The 25,897-nt window shown below is 35.5% G+C and overlaps 1 protein-coding gene across 3 annotated transcripts in view; it reads left to right on the forward strand.

The window, feature by feature from the left end:
• RYR3 (ryanodine receptor 3) overlaps window positions 1-25,897 on the forward strand; it is a 285,326-nt gene that overhangs the window by 251,840 nt on the left and 7,589 nt on the right. For all 3 annotated transcript variants that reach the window (XM_070756567.1, XM_070756561.1, XM_070756554.1), the window contains 8 exons: window positions 2,040-2,208; window positions 2,784-2,870; window positions 3,713-3,910; window positions 7,058-7,188; window positions 10,689-10,731; window positions 11,084-11,211; window positions 12,730-12,790; window positions 13,923-14,069. In XM_070756567.1, coding sequence (XP_070612668.1) covers window positions 2,040-2,208; window positions 2,784-2,870; window positions 3,713-3,910; window positions 7,058-7,188; window positions 10,689-10,731; window positions 11,084-11,211; window positions 12,730-12,790; window positions 13,923-14,069 — 964 coding nt within the window. The remainder of the gene's footprint in view (window positions 1-2,039; window positions 2,209-2,783; window positions 2,871-3,712; window positions 3,911-7,057; window positions 7,189-10,688; window positions 10,732-11,083; window positions 11,212-12,729; window positions 12,791-13,922; window positions 14,070-25,897) is intronic.

Genomic DNA, 25,897 nt, shown 5'->3' on the forward strand with positions numbered 1-25,897 from the left:
ATGGCAGTGATAGGACTTCCAGCAGCAGTGCAACACAGCCGTTTGTCAGCTGTTTGCCCGTCAACCATGCACGTGCTTCCAGCCATGCTTCCCAGGACTCTGCACCATGTCGTCAGCCCAGCCACACTGCTGCAACTGGAAGTCCCATTGCCGTTGCCTGCCGGTGCTGCTTGTAATCAGACCTGGTCCCTCTGCTGCCTCTTGGAGCAGGACTCTGTAAGGCTTGTTGTGCCATTGTACAAACAGCAGCACTGCCGCGAGCTTCATACAAAGACTTATTTCTCATGGAGTTTGGGAGAGAGAAAGAAAGACTTCTACTGCTTCTGCTTTTGGCTGCATGCATGGAAAGCAGCAGAAGCAGTAGAAGTCTTTCTTTCTCTCTCCCAAACTCCATGAGAAATAAGTCTTTGTATGAAGCTTGCGGCAGTGCTGCTGTTTGTACAATGGCACAACAAGCCTTACAGAGTCCTGCTCCAAGAGGCGGCAACAGCATGACAAGTGTCAGAGTTTGGGGGAGAGAAAGAAAGGCTTCTATTGCTTTCCTTATGTTCAGCCAAAAGGAGAAGTAGAGTCCTGTTCTAAGAGGCGGTGGCAGGACACGCCAGGCCCAGCTGCCATTAGCTGACTGGGAAGGGAAGGGAAGGGCTGCCCCCTGTGCTGGCCATGCTCACCCCTTCACTAGGAGTTACTTTTGGGGTAGGGTATATTATTATTATTATTATTATTATTATTATTATTATTATTATTATTAATTAGATTTGTATGCCGCCCCTCTTCGCAGACTCAGTGGAGTCGAGGCTATTAGGCTTAACTCCCCAAAAATCGAGCTAGGTCTTACTTTTTGAATAGGTTGTATTTTCGGGGAAACATGATATGTGTGTACACAATTCCCTTGACTCTCATTGGCAAGATTACAAGTACAATGGTACCTCTACCTAAGAATGCCTCTACTTTTGAACTTCTAGATAAGAACCGTGTGTTCAAGATTTTTTTGTCTCTTCTCAAGAACCATTTTCTACTTACAAACCCGAGCCTCTGAAACTGTAACCAGAAAAGGCAGGGAGAAGCCTCCGTGGGGCTCTCTAGGAATCTTCTGAGAGGAAACAGGGCCGGAAAACGTGGGGAGAAGCCTCCATGGGGCCTCTCTAGGAATCTCCTAGGAGGAAACAGGGTCTCCACCCTCCCTGTGGTTTCCCCAATTGCATGCATTATTTGATTCCTATGGGAAAAATTGCTTCTTCTTACAAACTTTTCTACTTAAGAACCTGATCATGGAACGAATTAAGTTCGTAAGTAGAAGTACCACTCTATTGTGATGGGTACTTATATGGGTATACTGTGTATATACATACAATGACAATAAAGTATTGATTTATTAAGAGGCAAAATTTCAAGTCAAGAAAGTAATAAAATGTGACCTGTTTCCACTGTAGTTTGAAAAATGATTACACATTTGATCATTATTGTTGTCATTAATTTCAATCGTTATCATCTATTAAGCTGTTGTTTACGGAGTATTTGCCCAGATAAATTCTTATGCCTTGCAATCTCTGCAGTCGCAGACTGTAAATCTAGAGAATGTATTAAAAGGCACCTTCATGCACAACAAACATTTGATTGGAAATTTTAATGGGATAAGTGTCCTAATACAGAGAAAATTGGCAATTAAAACTGATCCTGGCCAATCTTATCCTACTAATTTGTATTTTCCATGTAATATGCAATTAAAATGTTATTATTATGCAGTTTTTGTACTTCTCTAAAATTTGTTTGCCTTGCCACATGAAAAGATTAAACTGAGGAAATTGCTCGAATGCATGCATTTATTAACATTTGTATATAAAATGCTTTTGGGGAAATTACAGAAATTCATATATATATATATGTGTGTGTGTGTGTGTGTGTGTGTGTGTGTGTGTGTGTACACATCTTCCAATTCATCTGTTCTAAATGTTACCTTTTAAATAACTTTGTACAATGTCTGACTTCCATGGTTTATATCTGGGCATTGTAAATTCATAACATGTCATTCCCTATAGCATGGAGGATGGTGAAAAACACGATAAGATAAAGGATGATGTATACTCTGAATATTTGGAAGTTGAAGAACCTAAGAAAAGAAAACGACATGGACACAAGTTAGAGAAGCCAGAAGTTGTTTTGGCTAATTTTTTCAAAGTCCTGGAGATCTATCAGACAAAAGTTTTGGTATGTTGAATCTCTTTTAAATAATAGGATTTTAAACTCAAAAGGGGTTGTGATGGCTCAACAATTAAAGATGCTGAGTTTGTCAACTGGAAAGCTGATAGGCCAGGTTCAAGAGAGAGTAGTTGCCTGGCAACCTAGCAGATCAAAAACATGCAAATGTGAGTAGATAAATAGGTACGTTTTAGTGAGAAGCAGCATTAAATGTACTTATAGGCATATAGTCATGTCGACACAGACCACATAAGGGTTTTTGGACAATGCTGGCTAAAAAACGGAGGGGAACACCACCCCTTAGTGTTGGACCTGAATGTACAGAGGAAATCTTTACCTTTATTTTAAACTTAAAATTACAACTGGGCTCTGTGTGAACTTTGGTAAAAAAGACTGAAAAGGAAAAGGGAAATTTGACATGAATTATAATGAACATTAATAAACGGTAATCAGTTTAACTGAAATAAATAAAATTATTATGATTTGCAGTTTGAAAAATTCCTTAGCTTTTCTTATCATAACATTTTAAATCGGAATCTTCTTTATGAACTAATTACATTCTTTATCTCTTTTTTTTTATCCAGCACTATTTGGCAAGAAATTTCTACAATTTAAGATTTCTTGCACTTTTTGTTGCCTTTGCCATAAATTTTATTCTGCTCTTTTACAAGGTAATATAAATATATCTATTCTGTGTATACTGTCTAAATTTTCAGAGTGATATCTACAGCATTGAAAATCTCAAATAGTAATAATTATTAATTAGATAATGAAAGTGAATACTACTATTATAGCTCGAATAGTATTATATTCCAAACACATCGATGCATAAATAGTTTCATCTATTTGCAAAGAATTGGGCTCCAGGAGAAGCAGAAGAACAATTGGCAATACTTTCTTAAATTCTTTCTTCTCTCTGCAACCTCCAATATCAGTTTATAAGCTGTTCTGAAATATCATTCAAGAGGCTTGGAAAGTCATTCTGGGGATTACAAGGGACACAGAAGATAGGAAACATTTCCCCCTTCCTTTCCACCAACTCTATAGAATCTATTTCCATATCCATCAATAAGTTACTAATTCAATTAAATTGCAAAGTGGTGAAAAATTCTTAATTGCATATTTTTATGATTTTACTGATTTCTATTCTAGTATTTTATTCCTCAATAATAATGTTTTGCAATTTAAAGTATTCCGTGTGCTTTATGCATACTATCTTTGTTATAGGACTTACAATCTGATAGAACGGGATAATTCTATATTACCTTAGTTGTGTTCTTTAAGACAATTATAATATTTTATATTTTCATCCATTAATTAATTACAGAAATACAGTATGCTTGCAATAAGAAGACATAGCAAGCTGTATGAATTGCCATCAGGCTAATCCACTGATTTTATATTTCAATAATTGATGCTGTACAAGTAGCATCTTTTATGACTTTGAGAAGCATTATCTAGGAATTTGTTGTTTTATACCGATAAGAAGAATGTGTGTATGTGTGAATGACAGGTGACAGAAGAACCCTTTGAAGAAATCGATGAAGATTCTGATTTATGGCAATCTTTAGATGAAGATGAGGATGAAGAAGGAATGGTGTTCTTTGTCTTACAAGAGAGCACAGGTTATATGGCACCAACACTTAGGGCACTTGCTATTATTCATACTATTATTTCTTTCCTGTGTGTAATTGGATACTGTTGTCTGAAGGTTAGTCATTTCCTTTATCTTGATGTAGCCATTAATATGTCACTTTCTTGTCACATTCCTACTATATAAAGAGACACATATTTCCTCATTTTCCCATTAAGTCATTTGGCCACTATTTGTTTATTGGTTGGACAATATTAGAAAATTTGACAAATCTATGTTTGCCAGCATTCCAGGTGGTTTCAAAAGCTATGCCTTGGTGACAAGAGATGATTTTTATTTTTTTATTTTGCCTTAACCTTTTCTTTTTGGAACTCTGAGAATAATGATGGGGAAAGATACTGAGAGATAAATTTTTCCCACCCCTCCCTTAAAACCATCCCAGAAACCTCTCCACTCTCCCCCACAACCTAAGAAAATATGAAATGAGGTCCAGGATTGAAGAACAATGAGGATCGTAAAGAAAATTAAAACACAGAATGAAAGACCAAATCAGCAAAAATCAATAATACAAAATATATTGAAGCATGGGTAGATTCTGTATCTTAAATAATGGAAACATGCCAGAAAATCATAGGCAACAGCTTAAACTTAAGTAGCAACAACTAAGTTCAAACAGATATCCGAACCCAAACCAGAAGTCAACACAATTAATAAGTCCAGAAATGCCAGTCAAAGTAGACTTAAGTTATATTTATTTTTTATTTTATTTGTCAAGTACATATTGGTAATATATATATATATATATATATATATATATATATATATATATATATATTTTTGGTTGGGCCGAGATGCAAATAAGGAGCTGTGATGTTCCTTCAATACACCAGGGTGATTCAACACAAAAATATGTAACCCTTCCCTGGTGCAGAGCTGAAGGGATTGGATACTGTAGCCTAGAGGATAATTCTCTGCCTTACAAGGCAAAGGTTGCAGGTTCAAGTCCCAGTGGGTATGGCTAGCTGATGAGGCCAAAATAAGGCCGAAATAGATCTATCCTAGTCTCCCTTAATTTTCAAATTCAGCAAAAAAAAACATGTGATATAGATATATATATATCACTGGTTTTTTGCTGAATATATATATATATATATTACCAATATGTACTTGACAAATAACTCAGAACTTAAAAATTCAGCAAAAACATGTGATAAATATAATATTGTTACGACAGGGACGGTAGGCATGCTAGTGCACTTATGCACGCCCCTTACTGACCTCTTAGGAATCGGGTGAGGTCAACAGTGGACAATCTAAGAGTAAAGTTTTGGGGGTTAGGTGATGAAACTAGAGTCAGGTAGTGAGTTTCAAGCATTAAGTTGTATTTTCTACAGTCAAGTTTGAAGAGGTTCGCTTTAAGTTTGTATCTGTTGTCTGCTTGTGTATTGTTGTGGTTGAAGCTGAAAAAATCATTGACAGGAAGGACGTTGTAGCAGATAATTTTAAGAGCTATGCTTAGGTCGTGCCAAAGGCGACGTAGTTCTAAGCTTTCTCAGCCCAGGATTTCAAGTCTGATTGCGTAAGGTATTCTATTGCAAGCAGAGGAGTGGAGGGCTCTTCTAGTAAAATATTTCTGGACACTTTTTTAATGTATTTATATCCAATATGCGGTGTGGGTTCCAGACAGATGAGCTATATTCAAGGTTTGGTCTGGTGAATGTTTTGTAATAATATCCTGTTATTAAAGCAAGAATCATCTGGAACAGAATGGTTTTTATATTACTTCCTTCTCAGAGGCAACTAATACTAAAAAAAAAGTCTAAGGTCCCTTCCAACTCTGTTATTCTGTACTTCTAGAATAAGACAATCTGGAGAAAGGGATTTATCAGAATAGTAAATGTTACAGACTTTCCCTGGTAGTACGCAGCTATTTACTTATATTCATTTGTTCCTGGAGGAAATCTATGTGGTCACTAACAGTTGACACGTGCTTGATGACACATAATCAATACTGATTTATATGGCCAGTAATTTCACCAATGGCATGTTTGGGCAATGAACAAACAAAAAGAAAAAACAGCAGAAAGTACAAAATAATACAATACAAACATAATGGGATCTGAAGACAATCTAACTGAATCGATATAATAATAGTCATAATATCAGAAAGAAAAGCACATTGACAGACTCACCGAAGCTATGATAGGGGAACATTGAGAGAGAGGGAGAGAAAAGATTACGGATTTGGAGATGGTTATTAAAAATACCATGGATTGCAAATAGCATTGATAAATCTAAAGGCTGAAGCAAATAAAATAGACTGTTTCCTTTGGGTGATTATTAGCAAGCAGAAACTCACATATTGGGCACATGAATGAATGAAGATTTTTTTAAAAAAATAAGCCTGTGCTTGGGAACTAAAAGTAAACAAAGACAATGGATCAGGTGGATGACTAAGATCAAATAAATTTCTAGAATTTTCTTAGAAGAGCTGCAGATCCTGGGAACAATGTGAAGTATTCTTTATATAATCAGAAAACACAGACCTGATTTGATTATATCTTAATAAAATACATATATCTTAAATGCATTTCAGTTTATCATTAAAGATTTTTTAGAACTGAAAAAAGTATCCCAGTCTATGCTCACATTTCATCTTATATGCATTCTTATTTAATTGTACAATTAATGCTAAATAAAAGATATCTATCTGTCTGTCTGTCTGTCTGTCTGTCTGTCTATCTGTCAATCAAATTTATAAGCTGGCCCTTTCCTGATGGACTCAGTAAAATATATACAATTATATATACAATTAAACAACAGTAAAATATATACAATTAAAAAAAATACCCCAAAGTAGACACAGTAAGATCCTTGTTCTGTTATTTTACTATGTTGCAAACAGGATTAGATCCAAATAAACTTATTAATAATTTATAACCTATTAATCCATAGATATATTTCACTAATCCTGAATCCAATTCAATTTCTAGATCAAATAGCATTTATTATTTATATAATGTTGATTATCAGATGGTTGCACATATAGTCATTTACAATTGTAACAGCGCTTTGTAAATAACAATATCATATTTGTTATAATAATTCTTTTCATCTATAATGTTTTTTAAAAATAGATTATATAACGTGAAACTCAATAATTCTCTAAATGGTCAGTCAGCTCCAAGAGAGACATTGTAAAATATTGACCTTCCTTTCAAAATTTGAGATCACTAAAATACTTCAAAATATTTTTCCCTAAAGGTGCCCTTGGTTGTATTCAAACGTGAAAAGGACATTGCTAGGAAGCTAGAATTTGATGGTCTATATATTACTGAACAACCAACTGAAGATGATATCAAAGGGCAATGGGATCGTTTAGTCATAAACACTCCGTAAGTACCACATTGTATATTGAATTCCAATAGGATTTTTAAGGCTTACTTTGACAGTGTATCCAACATAATTCCATAGAGGTAAAATTATCATATTTTATTTATGATACAAATTACAATTTGTGTTTATATAGGTAGGCATTGACCATCTTTCTATATATGGTATTGAGTCTAAAACTCTCTGGAGTATAAGAGGCACCTTAGTTTTTTGGGTGGGAAATAAGAAAAAAAATCTGCCTCTGCCTACCAGCATCCAGGACTAGGCAGCTAGTATTTGGGGGGAAAGCTCCATTTGGGAGAGACTGCCTTTGCAGGGAATAGATATAAAACACAACGCGCGGAGGCCAAAAGGTAGGTGGGGCTACATTTGGTGTATAAGATCCCTCCAAATTTTCACCATCTTTTTTTTTGGGGGGGGGGGTGGAAGGTGCATCTTATACTCTGAAAAATATGATAGTTCATGTAAACAAAATTTGTGTGTAGCAGCAAGTTGCTTATGAGATGTGGCAAGTTGCTTAAGGGAATGCTGCTTCCAAAGCATACCACTCGTGATATAATACAAGATATTTATTTATTTATCTATTTATCTATTTATCTATTTATCTATTTATCTATCTATCTATCTATCTATCTATCTATCTATTTATTTATTTATTTATTTATTGGATTTGTATGCCGCCCTCTCCGCAGACTCTATATGTTCATTAATTGTAACAATGATATATCTTCTACATAGTGTTTTTGTAGTAATTGTTATTATTGTTATCCGTAATTGCCAATCAGGAAGCAATAATTTCAAATGTGCTCTTTTAATTTTGCCTACATGGAGAATACTTAATATTGTTCCTTATTATATCTGACAACTATGACTGACTAGAGAAGCAACCCAGATGTGATGGGGGGGCATAAATATTGAAATATTAGTATTATTCCAATGTAATCTTTCCTTAAACAGGCAACTTACTTTGTTCTTTGTGAGGTCTTGGTCTGACAAGATCTGAACCAAATGCTTGCTTGTTAGTAATAATGCATAGATATGAGCATTTTTAGCTACTCAAAAGTTTGAGGGATCCCAACCCCTTATGGCACACTGGCAGGAGAAAAAGGAGAAATAATTGAACATTGTTTGTATATTACAATATTACACTTGAACATTGTTGGATTTCGTTTTAATGACCTTTTGACTATTGTGATAAGTATATTTAATAGAAAGTTGTAATTTTTCTGCCTCTGAGACTCTAGTGTTTGCAGAGAGAAGTTTGGCATGCTTGTTTTGTAAAATTTGAGGTGAGAAGGATCCTAAGGTGCCTTTTTCAAGAGACAATTGAACGTTCTGGTTTTGCTTTGAAAATATTTCACTTCTCAGCCAAGAAACTTCTTCAGCTCTGACTGACTGGTGGAAAATAGAAGTGTTTATACTCCTTGCAGACAGCTGGTCATTGCATCCTTCTAGAGAGTCATCAAGGCCACCTGGAGGTTTATCTGTGTCATCAGGGTCACCTGAGTTGTGTAAATGGGTGTGGAGCCTTTTTGAAACTCTTGAAAGGACTGTGTTGTAAACTGAAGATAGATGATGTTGTATCCCTTCCCCTCTGGTGAGAAAAGGTTGTTCAATTTTGAAAGATTCAATTTTCAACAGTTCCAAGAAGGCTCCACACCCTAGGCTGAGGAATTCTGGGAGTTGAAGTCTACAAGTCTTAAAGTTGCCAAGGTTGCAGATGCCTGTATTAAAGGACGAATGACTATGTTTCAGGGAAGAACTTAACTATTAATGGCTGTAGATATTCATAAATGTTTTACTTTTAATACTGAGATGCTTGTTTTCTATAAGGATATTTTTAAAAACACCTAGTAAGCTTATCTCAATAAAATCTGATGAATAATGAGAAAACATCAAAGAACAAAAACAATCTAAGTTAATTCTAAACTTCAAAACCATATAAGTAGATAATCAACTGTCAATTTAATGTATAATAATTCTAGACGTACAGTATATACTTTTATAGACTAGTTTCTATTTCTTTAGCTGCATGGATAAATAACTCAAGAGACAGAGACAAAATGTTTGTGAGCACAGAGTGGGGAAATAATTAAATAATAATAATAATAATGCGGGAAATACAGGAGGCACAGAAAGGAAACTGCTCCTATGATGCCATCATTCTCTTGAGCATTTTTTGTCCTGTCAGATACTCTATGAAAGAAACTTTATTCTAGAGTTTGTGTGAACATAATATCTGCATAATGTGAACTAAAATAATAAACCATCTAGGCAATTAAAGTATTTATTTATTTATTTATTTACTTACTTACTTACTTACTTACTTACTTACTTACTTACTTACTTACTTACTTACTTACTTATTTATTTAGTCCAATTCACAATGAGGGTTTTAGTGGGTATACTGTATATCTATATACACATAGTAAAATACATGATGAAGGTTATAGAGGAGATACTCATAGTAAAATATATCTAAGAAATAATAAAAAGAAGGTATAGTAATAGAACATATCAATGAAATAATAGAAGAGATATAGGAATAGAAGAAAGGTATAGGAGATATAGGAGAGCAATAGGACAGGGGACAGAAGGCACTCTAGTGCACTTGTACTCGCTCCTTACTGACCTCTTAGGAATCTGGATAGGTCAGCCGTAAATAATCTAAGGGTAAAGTGTTGGGGGTTTGGAGATGACACTATGGAGTCCGGTAATGAGTTCCACGCTTCGACAACTCGGTTACTGAAGTCATATTTTTTACAGTCAGGTTTGGAGCAGTTAATATTAAGTTTAAATCTGTTGTGTGCTCTTGTGTTGTTGTGGTTGAAGCTGAAGTAGTCGCCGACAGGCAGGACGTTGCAGCATATGATCTTGTGGGCAATACTTAGATCTTGTTTAAGGCGTCTTAGTTCTAAACTTTCTAGACCCAGGACTGAAAGTCTAGTCTCTTAGAGTATTCTATTTCGAGTGGAAGAGTGAAGGGCTCTTCTGGTGAGGTATCTTTGGACATTTTCAAGGGTGTTAATGTCTGAGATGCGGTATGGGTTCCAAACAGATGAGCTGTATTTGATGATGGGTCTGGCAAAAGTTTTGTAAGCTCTGGTAAGTAGTGTGAGATTGCCAGAGCAGAAGCTACGTAGTATTAGGTTTACAACTCTTGAAGCCTTCTTGGCTATATTGTTGCAGTGGGCTTTGGCACTTAAATCTTTTGTTATTAGTATACCAGGGTCTTTAACCGAGTGGGGATTATCTGTGATAATTTGATTATTCAGTTTGTATTTGGAGTTCAGATTCTTCTTCCCAATGTGTAGGACAGAGCATTTGCCAGTTGAGATTTGAGATACTTTTACTTTAGTGAGGATGGGGTTGTGGATTTTCTTCTGGGCTTTTGTATGTGCGTGCATAGGAGGACTGTTATTACTGGGTCATCTTTATTGGGGCTTTATTTTTTTGTTTGTGTGTTTAATTAAATTTGAATAATTACTTTGTCTTTGTACAGATCTTTTCCTAATAATTATTGGGACAAGTTTGTGAAACGAAAGGTAGGTTCCTTAAATATATTTTTTTCAAAATAAAAATATTAAATAAAAGATGGTAACCTGTGTTTGATAACAATAAGCACATATTGCATTGATCCAAAATGTTTCTGCAGAATATTAGGAACATATAAACTCCAAAAACTATCTCTGCATACTCCTCTCAATGGTAATTTGTTTTTAGTATTTTGTTATGTTTCATTGCTCTCACTGGGGATATTTTCACCCCACTTTCAATCTTCCCCTCCTGTTGTGGGAGAAAGCAGTCTTTTGATAGAATATCAACTTTTAAATGTAAAAGTTTTGTTAAAAGTGAGAAATGCTCGAATTAAAACATATTTTATTTTATTTCTTGAAGGTAATTAACAAGTACGGTGATTTATATGGAGCAGAGCGGATTGCAGAACTCTTGGGTCTGGATAAAAGTGCTCTGGATTTTAGTCCAGTGGGACATACAGAACCAGACGAAGCCTCTCTTGTTTCATGGTATTGTTTGCTTTTGAATTTAATAAACTGAAATGTATTAAAATAATACAACTGATTTTTTTTTTAAAAAATGTTTTATTTCTATGCTTGTAGTTATGATGGAAAGCCAAAGTCTTAGCATTCCAATGCTGTGCAGAGATAGAATGTGTTTGTACATTAATAATGACGATCCAGAGAGTTTTGTGCTATCACAAATTATGTTATTATTCAAATCATGGATCTCAGCAACCTAATAATAACAGAATATAAATAGCAATACCGTTATGGTTTTCATAGCCTTGAGATTCATTAATTATTTGGACAGAAATATCTTTTTTTTTAATATGGTCTGTTTTGAAAGAGGGAATATTTTAACTATATGTATATAGCCAACAATTGTCTCATTTTAACACTATGCTTTTATGAAATGTATTCAATCAATCAATCAATTGCTTATTTCACAGGATAATATGCTTAAATTTAATTGTTTTTTTAAAATGCTAGATTATTAGTCATGTTTATTTTGAGTTTGCAGTGTAACACAATAAGTTATTACTGTCATTCTTTCTGATAGAGAAATCACTTACAGATTGCACAATATAATGGAGCTTAAACATTTTGCCTATGGATTGTCGCTTGGGAGCATATCACTATACATCTGTGACTAATTATCTTTATCCAATTTCTTTTGACCAAAATTGCTTTGAGAAAGATTAGGGAAATATAATCTAGATGGGAGTGTAATATTTACGTTGATAGCAGGGAACTGGCCTGCTTCATTATAATGTTATTACAAAATTATCACATATGAATGGGAAGAAAGATATTCTGGGGGTTGGGGTTATATGTACACAGGAGCTGAAGTACTTCTGCCTACCATTTATAATATTGTAAGTAAGTTAAAGAGATCAATCATCTTAAACAATAGCTTGTAACTGGCACATAAGATACCTGATTTCTTCTTTTAGCTTCATTATTTTCACAAGCAGTTTTAGTTGGGAGGGAGTACAAGAGAATACACCATTAGGAACAATGGTGCACTGCAGGCAGTAGCATCTTTGTGTTCCCGTCAGGAAAACATTTCCCCTCCTCCTCAGATTTCTATTTTTCTCCTTTTCATAAGCATTCCAACTCCCCACAGAATAAGACTTCATTGGCTTGTTTTAGAAATTTCTCCTCTGAGATTGTTTGTTGGAGATTTTGTATTACTCAAATTCTGATGATTCCTTTAAGTCCGTGGATACTTTCCTGTTACACTGAGCGATGTTTCCTTGACTACATAAAGGATCAGATCTCAAAGAGCTGAAACTTCTGTTAGTATATATGTTACATTGTTCAAATATAATGTTATCATTCATCTAAAGGTCATTTTCATTGCTGAAATGTTTGCTTTCAAAAATATATCCACAAAATTCTGAAACATTTTAGTGGATACACTGTCAAAAAGAAAGCCTAACAAATGGGGAAAAAAGCCTTACATTATAATTAGTGGGTGAATAAATACCTCAATTAATTTCAAATTATTTTGTATATTACTAGGTTAAGTTCTATTGATGCAAAGTATCAAATCTGGAAGCTTGGTGTAGTTTTCACTGATAATGTAAGTTAACAGTACTTTTGTTTTTTTAAAAGTCCTTTTCTTCATTATTCTTTCTTAAAAGGAAACAAACCTTGTACGCAGGCATTCTCTCTTGCAATATGCACAGCTTTAATATGAACTTAATTCTACAAGCATAAATACTCAAATGATGGATGTCATCCTTATAAATTCTAAATAATTTTTGAACATCTGTTTTAAAATGAATAATGGAAAAAAAGAGACGGAAATGAACAAAATATACAAAATCAATTAAGTAAGAGGAGCAATGCAATTAAGCTGTTAATATGAATGCAGGGTGTGTGTGTGAGAAAAGAATAGAAATTCTATTTTCAGGATGGCAACAAAGCCAGAAATAACAGGTAGAATGATAGTATATAGATAATAACATTTGACCAACAGTCAGTCATAAGTAATCTAATATGAGAACATTACTGATTCATTCCAGTAGTCAACCTATTTCAGTTTTGCAAAATTGTTTAATATTTTGTACATGTTAAATTGGTTGTATTTCATATTCTGCAACATTACATGATGATTTAGCTGATGCGCTTCTGAATAATTGTTTTGTTGCCTGTAACACCCTGTAGTCTTAACAAGCAGGCTTGCATAGTTTTTAACATTACCAGGTCAAATTTAAGAATAGCAATTATATGTAATTTTCACATTCTTCTTTCCATTTATCTTGATATATAAATGAAGACTGCAAATACAAAATACATGAAGGCATATAGCAAGATGACATGTCCATAAGCATCAAGGCTCCTTTCCATTTGGAAAAGCCTTGTTGGGTTTATGGCTAGATCTTATTGTGAGAAAAGAGGATTAGCTCATATAGTCATTTCTATTTGAACAAAGGACTCTATAACTATGTCCATATTTTAAGAAGAATGTAATGCACACTTATTTCTTCCACAATAGTCTTGTGTCTTTGATTAATTGTTTATGTAACAGCTGCCAAACATACTATTAGTATTACTATAATCTAGGATTCAATGTTTTGGTCATTGAGGTATAAGCCCCTTTATAGGCACTTTAATACTATAGCACAAAAGTGTTTTATAAATGAAATGTAATGATAACAAATAGTATAACAAAATAGCAGTGGTTCTCTGACATTTAACATTTTCTTTAGTCTTTCTTGTATTTAGCTTGGTATACAACCATGTCCATTCTTGGCCACTACAACAACTTCTTCTTCGCAGCTCATTTACTTGATATAGCTATGGGTTTTAAGACTTTACGTACTATTCTGTCATCTGTAACTCACAATGGCAAGCAGGTTAGTTACTGATAATATAATTCATGTTTTCTTGTACAATCGTTACTAAAATTGAAATATTTAATTGGCTGTGACTAAGAATGCTTTCAAAAGTGTTAAAGTGTGAATGAAAAAATTATAATTCTATAATTTAAAAGTACATAATGATGAAAGGAATGAGGAATATTTAAAAAATTCACCAGCTTATGAATCTATATCCCTAGTTTATATTATTTTAAAAAGCAAATGGGGAAAAAAAATCTAAATTCTGAATTCTACTTTTTTAAACAAATTTTAAAAGGTAACAATCTTTGTAACAATCAGCAAAACTCTTGAACACTAGCTTGTTCATAATATGCTTCAATGTGCAGAATGTTACTTATACACAAGGGAACATTCAGATATTATCAGTTTAAAGTAATAGTAACAGATTTTTCACAAAATTTCATGTGCTGTATAACTTTGGAAAAGAATCATTGGGGTTTTTTTCATTAAAATTATAATATTAGTAACAACACAAAAATATTTACGGGACACACATTTTGATTTATTCTATACTTAGTTGAATTAAGGAGTTTTGTTTGCAATATATAAAAAATTTACATATTTATATAGTTTAGAAATGTCTGCATTACAATTTATTCTAATATTTTCAGTTGTTTTCTAGATGGAGAACCATGTTCAATCATATATCTTCTAAAATTAATACAAAGCAGGTGTAAATAACATTTATAGCGATACATCCCAGCTCTTCCTGCCTATTGTAAACATATTGATGATTTTATAAATTTATAAGTGTTCTACTCTGGACTACACATATTGGAACAAAGGGGGAATCCACGCACGGAGATATAAAATAAAATACTTTTTTACATTGAAAGCAGGATTTATACAAGCATATTCAAGCATTTGAATCCATCTTGGCAATTTTCCATGTTAAATTGGCTAAGAGATAAAAGTCCAGGCAGCCGCTGAGAGTCAAAGCTAATTAACACATTCCTCAGTGAGATAAATGTTTCTTTGGTCACACATACACACTCACGATTCTCCAGATTTTGCTCACATAGCTGCATCTCTGCCCAATGAGTTTAGAAGAATATACATAAATACAACATGTAAACAAACATTAACAAAAACACATCTACAAAACAACAAAAGAAAAATGGAAAAAAGATATCTAAATTAAAATATTTCAGTCCATTAAACACATGTATCTCTAAAAGAAAAGAACTTTTTAACGTCTGTTACAGTTGGTATAAAGAATTTGTTCTGGTTATTAATTTTATATACACATTTGTTCTGCTTTTTACTGCCTTGTTTCAATCAATATTACAATATTTCAATCAATTCAAATAATCTACTTCATTATATACCTTCAACAAGTTATCGCTTTAATAACATTGTTTTTCTTACTTTTATATCTGATGGATAATTATATTGTAATTTTATTTTTCTTTCCTTATTTCTAACCATTCATAAAATGAGTTCCAAGTTTTATAATATTCTGAGTCTTCTCTGTTGTTTAGTTTTAATATCAACACATCAGCTTCTGCACAATCCATGATTGTGGGACTCCTGATCTTTCAGACTAATCTCATTGATTTCTTTGACTACGTCACAAAGGTGTTGGATGAAGGTGGTGCCGTGGATATTGCCTACCTGGACTTCAGCAAAGCCTTTGATACGGTTCCACATAAAGAGCTGATAAATAAATTAGTGAAGATTGGACTTAATCCCTGGATAGTTCAATGGATTTGCAGCTGGCTGAAGCGTAGACATCAGAGAGTTATTGTTAATGGCGAGTATTCTGAGCAGAGTCAGGTTACAAGCGGTGTGCCACAAGGGTCTGTTCTGGGTCCTATTCTTTTTAATATGTTTGTGAGTGACATAGGGGAAGGTTTGGTAGGGAAGGTTTGCCTATTTGCCGATGACTCTAAAGTGTGCAATAGGGTTGATATTCCTGGAGGCGTCTGTAATAGGGTAAATGATTTAGCTTTACTAGATAAATGGTCAAAACAATGGAAACTGCAGTTTAATGTTTCCAAATGTAAAATAATGCACTTGGGGAAAAGGAATCCTCAATCTGAGTATTGTATTGGCAGTTATGTGTTAGCAAAAACTTCAGAAGAAAAGGATTTAGGGGTAGTGATTTCTGACAGTCTCAAAATGGGTGAACAGTGCAGTCAGGCGGTAGGGAAAGCAAGTAGGATGCTTGGCTGCATAGCTAGAGGTATAACAAGCAGGAAGAGGGAGATTATGATCCCACTATATAGAATGCTGGTGAGACCACATTTGGAATACTGTGTTCAGTTCTGGAGACCTCACCTACAAAAAGATATTGACAAAATTGAAGGGGTCCAAAGACGGGCTACAAGAATGGTGGAAGGTCTTAAGCATAAAACGTATCAGGAAAGACTTAATGAACTCAATCTGTATAGTCTGGAGGACAGAAGGAAAAGGGGGGACATGATCGAAACATTTAAATATATTAAAGGGTTAAATAAGGTCCAGGAGGGAAGTGTATTTAATAGGAAAGTGAACACAAGAACAAGGGGACACAATCTGAAGTTAGTTGGGGGAAAGATCAAAAGCAACATGAGAAAATATTATTTTACTGAAATAGTAGATCCTTGGAACAAACTTCCAGCAGACATGGTAGATAAATCCACAGTAACTGAATTTAAACATGCCTGGGATAAACATATATCCATCCTAAGATAAAATACAGAAAATAGTATAAGGGCAGACTAGATGGACCATGAGGTCTTTTTCTGCCGTCAGACTTCTATGTTTCTATGTTTCATGTCTTCCTCCTCCTCTGACTCAGTCATTACCATCATTGAGGTTTCTACAGTCTCTGGAGGTTCCTCAGGTTTCTCAGTTTCCAATTCTCCCCCCCTCACTTTCTCTGACTCAGTTGTCAAGAACACTGGCCTAGGGTACCAAGACGACCCGGTCGTGGACCACTCACAACAATTTGTATATTTTGCTACTAAACTTTTGAAAGTTCATAATACTGCAGTAGTTATCATAGTTCAATCATCAATCTAACCACCCAATTTTTTCAATTTCTCATTAAATTCAAAAATAACTTCCAGAACTGAAACTCCACTCTTTTTGTTGCTTCAGTCATGTTTCTATGATTGTTTATCAAAAAGGAAAGTTTCATATCAAATGAAATGTGTTTTGGCAAAATGTACTTTTAATTATTTTATCCAACAATCATAATCTGTTAAGAAATTGTATTTTGCTATCTCCTTGAAGGACTATGATATTATTAATTTTAGATATTTTTCCACCCATTTTTCCATATGGTACACCTTGTCGAAGGAGCAGTATTTAAATATATTTCTACTGCATTTTTAATATTCTTAATAGTTATTAAGCACTGAAACCATTTTAATACAGATAGTCCTTGACTTAAAACAGTTCATTGAGTGACTGTTCAAAGTTTCAACAGCATTGAAAAAGTGACTCATGACTGTTTTTCACACTTATGATCATTGTAGCATCTCCATGGTCATAGGCTCAAAAATTCAGACCCTTGGCAACTGACTCATATTTATGATGGTTGCAGTATCCTAGGATCATGTAATTCCTTTTGTGATGTCAATCAGGAAGCCAAGTATACTTAACAATCCTGTTACTCATTTAATAGCTGCAGTGATTTACTTAACAACTGTGGCAACAGAGGTTGTAAAATTGAGCAAAAATGTGGTGCTCAATTGGGGTCATAAGATGAAGACTAATTGTATTTCCTTAACTATTTGATATGGAATGGCTATTTTTGATTATATCAACTCCACAGAGCCAGAAAAGGCCTCTCTATCTTCAGTTCTTTTGAGCCTGCACTAAGGTTTGAACGTACCAAGTTTGAGGGTGCCCATTTCTTTTTCCCCAGAGGGCAATTCACAAAATCAAAATATGCAAAATATTTCCAGATTATTTTGAAATATCAGTTTTTGAAGGGTTAAAACTTGAAGTTACTAAGTTTAAAAGTTCAGGCAAGATAAAAATAAAATGGAAGCACAAAGATAAAGTAAGGAAACAGTGCACTTCATTGGAATTTATCTACTATATTATTTGTGGTCTATCCTTTTCTTTAGTTATTTTACTCAGATCTTCCTTTTTTTAAAAAATACAGATCTTATATTAGTGGGTTTTTAAAATTCTGCATTGTATTTTATTGTGTATTGAATGTACTTGCCCCATCCCAACTGCTACTGTGTTGCCTCATTATAATGGAGGACAGAGTCCTGGAAAGGGGGAATGAAGAATGATAGAATATGGCAAGTGTACTGATTTCCAGTAGGGTCACCAAAAGTAGGAAGGTCATCCCAGGTGCCATCTATATTGAACAGCAGAAAGATGGTGGAAGCGATGGAATGCGTACTAAAATATGGCAAGAAACAGAAGATAAATCAGCCAAGCTTCCAAGTGATTAGGCCAACAAATTTGTAGAAATACATACTGGCCAGCTGATTGGAAGACATCTATCTATATTCTAATAACAAAAAATGAGACTTAATAGAGTGTGCAAACTAACGTTCACTACTCTTAATTTCACAGGCTAACAAAATAATTCTTAGGATCATTCAATGCAGATTAGACTCCTAGATAAAAAAAAGAGATGCCAGATGTTCAGAATGGCTCTAGAAAACAAGGAACACAATGCATGTTGAATAATTGAAAAAGCCAACAAATGCCAAGAAGAATTTAGTATGTGCTTCATCTACATTAAAGCCTTTGTATCAATCACATCAAGCTGCGGAATATGCTCTGAGACATAGGAATTCCAGAATGTCTCATTGTTCTCATGGGAAATTTATATACAGACCAGGAAACCACAGTAAAGATATAAAGAGGGTGGTTCCAAGTTGGCAAAGAAGTGCAACAAAGCTGTATACTCCTCCCATATTTCTTCAATTTATATGCTGAATATTTTATAAAGGGAAGCTAGATTGAAAGAAGATGAGTGTGGTTTTAAAATTGGACGAAGAAGCAGTAACTGTATCATGACAGCCCAAAATGCAAAAGTCAAAGAGCATAGTGAAGACATGCGAATTCAAGTATAAGGAAGACCAAATTATTCAGAAGCAGGTAGAATAACCAGCCATAGAATTGACAATGGAAATATCAAAATGGCAGATAGCTTCTTCCTTTTAGGACCAACCATCAACAGTAAATAACTATCAGTTAAGAAATATGCCATAGACTAGCACTCAGTAGAGCAGGCTGCAGCCATGAAGTTCTTGGAAAAGATACTCATATACCATGATGGATCTGCACCTACAAAGATCATAATCATGCAATCCAAAGTATTCCCCCTGACACTCTATGGAAGCAAAATAATAACAAACCGATGGAACATTGAGTAGATCAACTCAGAGTTCCTTCTCAAATGATCTGGATCAAAATTATCTTTTTCATACATATTATGCAAAGAGCAGCAATCTGGAAAAAGGCTCTAACTCTGAGAAAGGAAAGAGAAGAGGACAACCATCAGCAACAGGGAGGGACACAGTTACAGAGGCAGTGAGTGCAGTGTTGGAAGATAGAATATATCTTTCTATTAATAGAAAAGGTTAGAAATAGATCACCTTGAAACAAATCTATGAGGTTGCTAGGAGTCACAAACAATTTCATGACAGATCATCAGTCAATCAATTGTGCCTGGCCCCTGCTCCTATAAGTTATTTTAACCTGCTGGTTTTTGGCTACAATAAAGCATACTTATATATTAATTACAATATTATCAAATGAAAGAAGTAATAATAAAGGAATGAGATGACATTGCATTTATTTTATTTAGCATACACAGTTTAAAAGAGTTATTCCTGCTCAAATGGTATCTACAATCTCCTATTAAGCCAGTGTTTGTCAATTATTTTCTGTTGCGCCCCCCCCCCCAGGAAGAAGTAAACATTTCGTGTCCCCCCCAACTCTCCGTCGGGACGATTGTTTGCAATATTCTGCACACTTTTGCTAAAAAAACCTCAAGCGGCTTATCAGTGTGATTGAGTGTAATTGTTTATGTGATACCTTAATTTATTTGGCTTCATGCTTGAATTTTAGACACAGTAAGCATACCAGTCTTTCTTTGTCTCCCACCATAGTCACAGTGAAGTCAAGCGCTACAGGCGCTTCCCCGTCATATTTCCTTGTCTAGCTTTCGGGAGACTTACGTTTGTCTCATTATCTCGGTCTATCTCTTCCTTTCTTTTCAGCCCTGTTAAATATTTTTCCATGGTGTCTCTTAAGGGTTTGTTATATGCACTTCATATCTCTTACTCTGTGCTGTGTGCTATTGTTTGGTGCAAAAAAACCCTACTCACTGTGGCAAAAAAAAGCACGCGGCCCCAGGGGCCCCCACCCCACTATTTGAGAAACACTGTATTTAAGCCAAGAAGTGGTAGGTGAGGTTTTCCACAATTAAACTGAAGACTTTGCAGTGCAGCATGGAGTAATAGTGATTGCCCTGACATCTGCTTGGTGAATAATTCTGCTAAGCATGATCCTCCAGGAAAGATTTACAAGAGTGTTCTTAATCACCAAGAAGCTAGCATAGTTACCATGACAAAATCTTGTGAAGTATCCTTATCCTACTTTCTTGATTGAATAACTTGTTTAGTATATTGTGGGAATGCTGTAGGTATAATGCACCTTGATTTCAGCAAAGCATTTGAAAAATGATATAATGACTTTCTGATTAGTAAGATAGTTCTGTGTAGGCTGTATGGGTTGACAATTAACAGGATAAGTAACTGGCTTTAAGCTGATGCTGAAAGTTCATCAGACTAATACTCAGCTAGAGTGAGATATTGAGTGGAATGTTCGTTCTGGATCTTCAACATTAAATGACTTGGAGGCAATCAGAGGGAACAGGAAGAGCTGTGCACTTTGAGGCATTCAAAAACCAGGCAGAGAGAAGAATGAATAAAGAAGCAGTGTCTTTTGAAGGATTACATGCTGGGTTGTGGGTTTGCAAAGATCATGTTTTGAAGAGCTGCTGATGGCAAGGAGTAACGGACCTGAGATCTGATGGATAGTGAGTGGGTGTCTCATTCCTTTTTGAATTTAATGTAAAGTTTCCTGGTTTGAGGAAGCAAACCTCTTAGTAAGCCAGTGTGTAAAGTGTCCTAGGAGTTAAAGAAAGATGTTTGAGGGGTTTTATACAGTGAAGAATTAATAACTGGTTTCATTAAAGAGCCCAAATAAAGAACAAAAAACCTTCTTACTTAAAGTACCCTAAGAATGAAAAAATGAATACGAGCAGGTTGATTGCCTTCCTTCCTAAAGACAAGTTAAAATATATTTTCAGTAAATGCAAACTGGTTGAAGAAAACGGTAAAGGACTTGGGCCATGAGTGGACATGAGGTGAGAAAGCCTGATGAGAAAGCCAGCCAGCCAGAGGAGCAGGTGCAGTACACGAGGGTACACAGAAATAAACAGAAGAGATCAAGGTGCTCGGTGGATGAGAGGTCTGAAGGAGCATTCTCATCAATTCTTCTGGTCCAGTTAAGAATAACCCATTTCGCCCTCAAATATGTTCAGCTGCTGTACTCAGTACAGTGGTATCTCTACTTAAGAATGCTTCTACTTAAGAACTTTTCTAGATAAGAACCAGGTGTTCAAGATTTTTTTGCCTCTACTTAAGAACCATTTTCTACTTAAGAACCTGAGCCTGGAAGAATTTCCCAGGAAATTTGAGAGCAGCACGAAGGCTAGGCCTGTTTCCTGTCATTCCCCCTTCAATCCCGGCCATCTCAGGCTTTTTTGGGCTGCCAGAGGAGCCTTTCGGTGGAACTTAAGGAGATTTTGGCAGCCCAAAGTGAACGGAGCATTTTACTTTCTCTGGATGCCACCTCAGAGTCACCTCTTTTTTTTAAAGCCTTAAAGTTTTGTCTTTTTTTATTCACCTCACCTCAACTTCTTCCTTCAGCAGCGACTGTCCTCCTCTTCCTCCTCCCACCCAAATTCCGAGCTTTTATTTCTTTCCTAATGGGTTTGCACACATTATTTGCCTTTACATTGATTCCTATGGGAAAAATTGCTTCTACTTAAGAACTTTTCACGGAACGAATTAAGTTCTTAAGTGGAGGTACCACTGTATTTCAATTAAGTAAGCAAGTAAGCAAAATGTTAACAAGTAACAGTTCTTGGCAATAAATGAGTGTAGGACAAGTGGGTAGTTCAACCACAGCCCTGCAATTCATTTTCATCTGGTGCTGACTTGGTAGGTGAATAAAAATGCCATATCTGATCTAAATATATGACTGTGCAGCCAACCATAATAATAGCAGGGGTGTCAGGCCAACTGGCAGGATGCATCATACACTGGTTACGCCCACCCCATTTAACAAAGAGGGGGAAAGTCATGATACATCATGTGACAACGTAACGACACAGGTTTGACAGCCCTGTTAATAACAATAATAATATTCCATGACATCCTGACTGCAAGGATATTAACTAGCTATACCAGATCAAGAATTGCACTCCCAATTTTCATCGGTTCTTCCTTACATTGTCCTGTGTGGAATGTGTGTGATGCCAAAAAGGATCAGAATCAGTCCTGAGCCTTTTAATGATTCATTAAATGATGATATGGAAGCCTTTTTTTAAAATTTGAAGATGATACAAAATTGGGTGGGATATCTAGTATCATAACAGGTAGCAATAAATTTGAAATTCCCTAATAGGGTGGAGAAATGGTCTGCAAGTAATAGAATGAAATTTAACAGAGATAGCTGAAATACTTCACTTAGTAAACAAAAATAAAATATATGTTACCAAACTTGGTAAAAGTATTTTCAAAGACCTCAGAATAGTAACTGATTATAAACTGAATATGATAGCAGTGTAATGCTGCTGCAAAAAGAAGATGAATGCAGATTATAATTGAATGTTAGAAAAGAAATTGAAAAGAGAAAAAAACAGTTTGGCAGTGGATCTACATAGCAAAATGGGCTTCTTTTTTTTACTGAAAATGTTCAATGGAGCCATTTGCTTGGATTGCTTTATTTTTAATTCTTACCTGCACGAAGGGGAAGACTAGAGTCTGTGGTTTAAGCAGTGATCCCCCAACCTTTTTGGGACTGTTCTGTCTGGGTTCCCCCAGACCTCAACACCAACTGGAAAAAACAGCCAGACACTCTGGTAAAAGCAAAAGTACTTTATAGCTGGAAAAAATAAACACAGAGGAAAACCTGTTCTTCCCAACAGACAGGCTATAATACTTTACAGCAGAGTCCTGATGTCCAGACAATACAGCAAGCTTCTTGCTGGCACACCCACCCCAAGGTTTCAGTAGTCAAAGACACAAACCAGGATTCCAAGACGCCAAAGTTCACAGCCAGGTCCCAAGACTCTCAAAGATAAAACTCCACAAGCCAGGAAGGGTGGGTCTGCCTTTTAGCCTTTCCAAAGAGCACCACACCCAAACCCAGCTGTTGCCTTTTTAATGCTGAAAGTACCTAGCCAATTGGTCCCTTCGCTGTGTAGCTCTTCTCTGTCGCAGATCAATTATGGCTTGTGCATTTTCCTCTAAGGAATCCAGGCTTCTTGCTGGGGAGAGCTCCCTCTGGGGGGACTCTGGCTGTCCTCCCACTTCTTCAGCCTGGGATTCCTCCTCCTCGTCTGCCTGCACCTCCTGTTCCTCATCCTCTCCCTCTGAGCTGGAAACCGACAGAAGATCAGCCGTTCCCTGAGGGGCCTCAGACGGAACCACAACAGGGACCAAGGACCAGTTTTGTGGAAGACAATTTTTCCAAGAATTAGGGGAGGATAGTTTCAATTTTGCTCCCTCACCCACCGCTGACCTCCAGCTATGAGGTTTTAGCAAGTTCTGATCTGTGACTTGGAGGTTGGGAAGTAAATGGTCCCTTTCAGCTCTATGAATGTAGGATCTAGAGAGAAAGTTGAACACACGTGAGTGACAAATTACTGGTGGGAGAATTAAAAGGACTAAAAATAGAAATAAAATTTAATAAATATAAAGTTCCATGACATCAAATCCCTCGGCATAGAATGAGGGCTATTTGTCTTAATAATAACATTTATTCTAATTTCATTTAAACCCCCCATCCCCTTAAGTATTGTATTCATAAAGGCGAATTCTAAGAAACTGGAACGGTGCGACAAAGATGATCAGGGTGCATGTATTATGGAGATAATCTGAAAGTTAGGGATGTTTAACCTTTGGAAGAGAATACCTGTTGTGCAGATTTAAATAATTACCTACAAAGAGGATAGGCTCTCCTTCATTGTATGTATTCAGACATCTTCTGGGGAATGCTTTCATTTGGATTTTGCATAGAGAAATGAATGGAATTGCCTAAATTTCCTTCCCAGTCTCCAATTTTATGATTTTGTTCTGTATTATAGAGAGAAGATAGACCTATCAAGATGCTTTCGTTTGATAGCTCTGGTTAGAAGTGTGGTAGAGTTTGGTTCCTTTAATGAAATTCAGAAGAGAAGGATTTAGGGATAGTGATTTCTGATGGGTGAACAGTGCAGTCAGGCAGTAGGGAAAACAAGTTGAATGCTTGGCTGCATAGCTAGAGGTATAACAAGCAGGAAGAGGGAGATTGTGATCCCGCTGTATAGAGCACTGGTGAGACCACATTTGGAATACTGTGTTCAGTTATGGAGAGCTCACCTACAAAAATATATTGATAAAATTGAATGGGTCCAAAGACGGGCTACAAAAATGGTGGAAGGTCTTAAGCATGAAACTTATCAGGGAAGACTTAATGAACTCAATCTGTATAGTCTGGAGGACAGAAGGGAAAGGGGGGACATGATCGAAACATTTAAATATGTTAAAGAGTTAAATAAGGTTCAGGAGGGAAGTGTTTTTAATAGGAAAGTGAACACAAGAACAAGGGGACACAATCTGAGGTTGGTTGGGGGAAAGATTAGAAGTAATGTGAGAAATATTATTTTACTGAAAGAGTAGTAGATGCTTGGAACAAACTTCCAGCAGACGTGGTTGGTAAATCCACAGTAACTGAATTTAAACATGCCTGGGATAAACATATATCCATCCTAAGATAAAATACAAGAAATAGTATAAGGGCAGACTACATGGACCATGAGGTCTTTTTCTGCCGTCAATCTTTTATGTTTCTATGTTTCTATTAGCCTATCATTCCATTTTGTGATTATAATAGGCAAAGCCTAGCAATTGATTAATGCTGTAGGAGAGGTCAGTGCTGAAGTATCTGCTTTTCCAGTAAATAACTAGAGTTATACTCCTGGAACACTCAATCATTACTCAGTTAACCCAATTTATTTACCTATAAATTGATCAAAATAATGACACAATTCTCAACCACAGGGGATCAGACAACTAGAATATCACTTGGGACCCATCATAAATAAATGTGTTTTTATAATAATGCATTGTATATCATTTTGCATTATTCATGAATTGACTTTAATTCAGGTAAGGTTCTACCTAGTCTTGTTTGTTCAGAAAAATCTGTTTGCCCTTTCTACTTGAAAGAATCTCTTCATAATGTGACCACTGAAGCAAAGGCCGGGGTAGTACCCTAAAACCTGTGTGTTCTTTCTTAAAAATCTAACAAATCCAATTGACAAAGTGTACAAATGTGTTCAGTCAAACATGGCTATAGCTTCTCTTTATACTGTACAGCATTTGAAGATTGAAGAGGAAGGCCAATTGTTCCATGCATTGCTACGTGGTTAGATTATTAAATCTGGTGAGCCAACGTTCTATATAAGAGCCATTCTTTTCCACAGGAGAGCTACAAAGATACTTCTTTGCTATATAAACTAAGTTTCTGGGCTGGCACAGTAATAAGTTAGTCGCCAACATTGTAAA

This window comes from Erythrolamprus reginae, chromosome 1 (genome assembly GCF_031021105.1).
Source record: "Erythrolamprus reginae isolate rEryReg1 chromosome 1, rEryReg1.hap1, whole genome shotgun sequence".
In the NCBI taxonomy this organism is placed as follows: Eukaryota; Metazoa; Chordata; class Lepidosauria; order Squamata; family Dipsadidae; genus Erythrolamprus; species Erythrolamprus reginae.